At 43.3% G+C, this 2224-nt stretch overlaps 1 protein-coding gene across 1 annotated transcript; it reads right to left on the bottom strand.

Annotated features, from left to right (window-relative positions):
* Window positions 1-487: 487 nt before the first annotated feature.
* Window positions 488-1342, bottom strand: LOC129759752 (uncharacterized). The gene has a single exon (XM_055757271.1). The coding sequence runs from the start codon at window positions 1340-1342 to the stop codon at window positions 488-490; it is 855 nt and encodes a 284-aa protein (XP_055613246.1).
* Between the last annotated feature and the right edge of the window lie 882 nt (window positions 1343-2224).

Below are 2224 nucleotides of genomic sequence, written 5' to 3'. Positions count from 1 at the left end.
TTGGCCGTCCTATTTTGTTTATCATCGCGATTCGGAGTCACTACCTTCTTGTAAGTCGTTTTTTGGCTCGATGCACGGTTGTAGACGATACACTCAGCTTATTTGCGGCATCTCGGTGAGAGAGGTTAGGATTTCGCTTGAAACTACTGGCAACTCTCTTTGTCGTCTCAGCGGCTTCCGGTTTTCGATTTCCCCCCGATCCAGACTTCCTGGCTGTCAACAAACGTTCCCCAAACACTTTAATTACATTTGTAACGGTTGATTTGGCAACTTTTAGCGATTTTGCCAGCTTTGCTGACATTTACTATCTTATTTTATTTTTGAACACATCTTATTCTACTTTTGAACACAGCCTTAGAAATATTAAAACCAAAGTTACTACTAACTCTTTCATTGAAACGAGCACCACTTGTATCCAAAGGGTTGTTTTGTCCGTATCGAGTTCGTCTAGTAGTAAGTCTGAGGAATTCCTGCGTCCGAGTTGATCTTACAGGAGCGTTAAATGGAAGTAACGACAACAATTCTGGACAGTCCACATTATTCGGTAGAATATCGAAGAAGTTGTGGGAGAATGCACCTTGATGCCAGCGTCGGTAGATTCAGAACCAACAAGCAGTTCGTACGGCGGGAGGTTCAAGGCGTCGTTCCATGGTATCTGGCGCAGAGCGTATCTGAAGAAGCATCGTTGTACTCTTTCGATCCGGTTTGCCTGTACGACCTGGTATGGAGCCCAGATTTGCACTCCGTACTCGACAATGCTGCGTTCAAGAGCACAATAAAATGCTTTTAGGCTGTAGTAGTCGTTGAAAAATTGTGTGTTTCGTCGAATGAAGCCAATAACCGCAAAGCCCTTAGCTGTTATAGTCGAGATAGGCTGCGTGAAAGTGAGCTTGGTGTCCAAAATTATGCAAAGGTCCTTTACGATGGAATTGCGGCTTAAGGTAGTCGATGACATTTTGTACTCGAAGTTCAAAGGTTGACGTTTACGAGTGAAAGATCTGACACTACATTTGGAAATATTAGGAGCCATACCATTCTGATGACACCACGTTAGAATTGAATCGATGTCTTTTTGGAGAGCACAGCAGTCAACTAGTGAAGCTATGATACGACAATTTTTTAGATCGTCGGCGTACAACAACTTCTCCGATTCAATGTTAGCGCATAGATCGTTGATAAAAAGAACGAAGATCAAAGGTGCCAGATGACTTCCTTGTGGAACTCCAGAAGTGATTCGAAAAAGCGTCAAGTTCACGTTGTTAAGTCGAACGTTAGCAGTCCGGTCTACGAGATAAGAGTTGATCCATTTGCAAAGCCAATCAGCTAATCCTATCCGACGCATTTTTTCGATGACAAATTGGTGCGGTACTCTATCAAAAACCCTCGCTCAAGTCTTCATAAACTGCATCGACTTGTTACGTTTGTTCAGTCTAGTAACCAAAGTCATAAGATTGGTGGTCGTTGATCTACGTTTCATGAATCCATGTTGATCTTTAGAAATACAGTGATGCACCGATTGATAAGGTACGTCATAAACGAGGCTCTCGAATACCTTAGGCAAACAGCTTAGAATCGAAATCCCTCGGTAGTTTTCCACTCGATGCAAGTCGCCGGATTTGAGGATTGGAGTGATCGATGCGATTTTCCATGCGGTGGGAAAAGTACCTTCCATTAACGATTGGTTAAAAATGATCGAAATTGGTACGGATAACGGATCGGCGCATTTAAACAAAATTGGAGGAATGCCATCTGGTCTAGGTGTTTTTGTTTGATCTAACATAGACAGCTTTCGGAAGACGTCGTTCGAGGAGAAATTCAGCAGAGGAAGGTTGAAGTCACGATTCGGCAAGCTACTTAGGTATGATTCGCATAAAGGTGGTGAGTTAGTGATAAGAACACTCTGGAAGAATGTCAAGAATTGGATTGCAACAGCATTTGTCCTCCACATCGAACTTGCTCTTGCCGGTGAAAAATTCCAACCCCGGAGTTTTCTTAAAATCGGCTTTTATATACGTTTCGTCGTCCATCACACAGCAGCTATATTTTGTCAGCATTTTCTCGTAGAGCTTTCGTGCCCAAGTTTTAGCCGTCGATTGTTGCCGCTCATCGCAGTTTGGGAAGTTCTGTACCTTTTATGTATGTAGTCCAGCTCTCTTCTTCGCATTCTTGACGTAGCTCTGCGACATGCCGATTTTTCTAGCCGAATCACGGCTTGAGACGTTGG

The sequence above is a fragment of the Uranotaenia lowii genome, unplaced genomic scaffold (assembly GCF_029784155.1).
Source record: "Uranotaenia lowii strain MFRU-FL unplaced genomic scaffold, ASM2978415v1 HiC_scaffold_264, whole genome shotgun sequence".
Classification (NCBI taxonomy): Eukaryota; Metazoa; Arthropoda; class Insecta; order Diptera; family Culicidae; genus Uranotaenia; species Uranotaenia lowii.
This window is presented reverse-complemented; position numbering and strand designations above follow the sequence as displayed.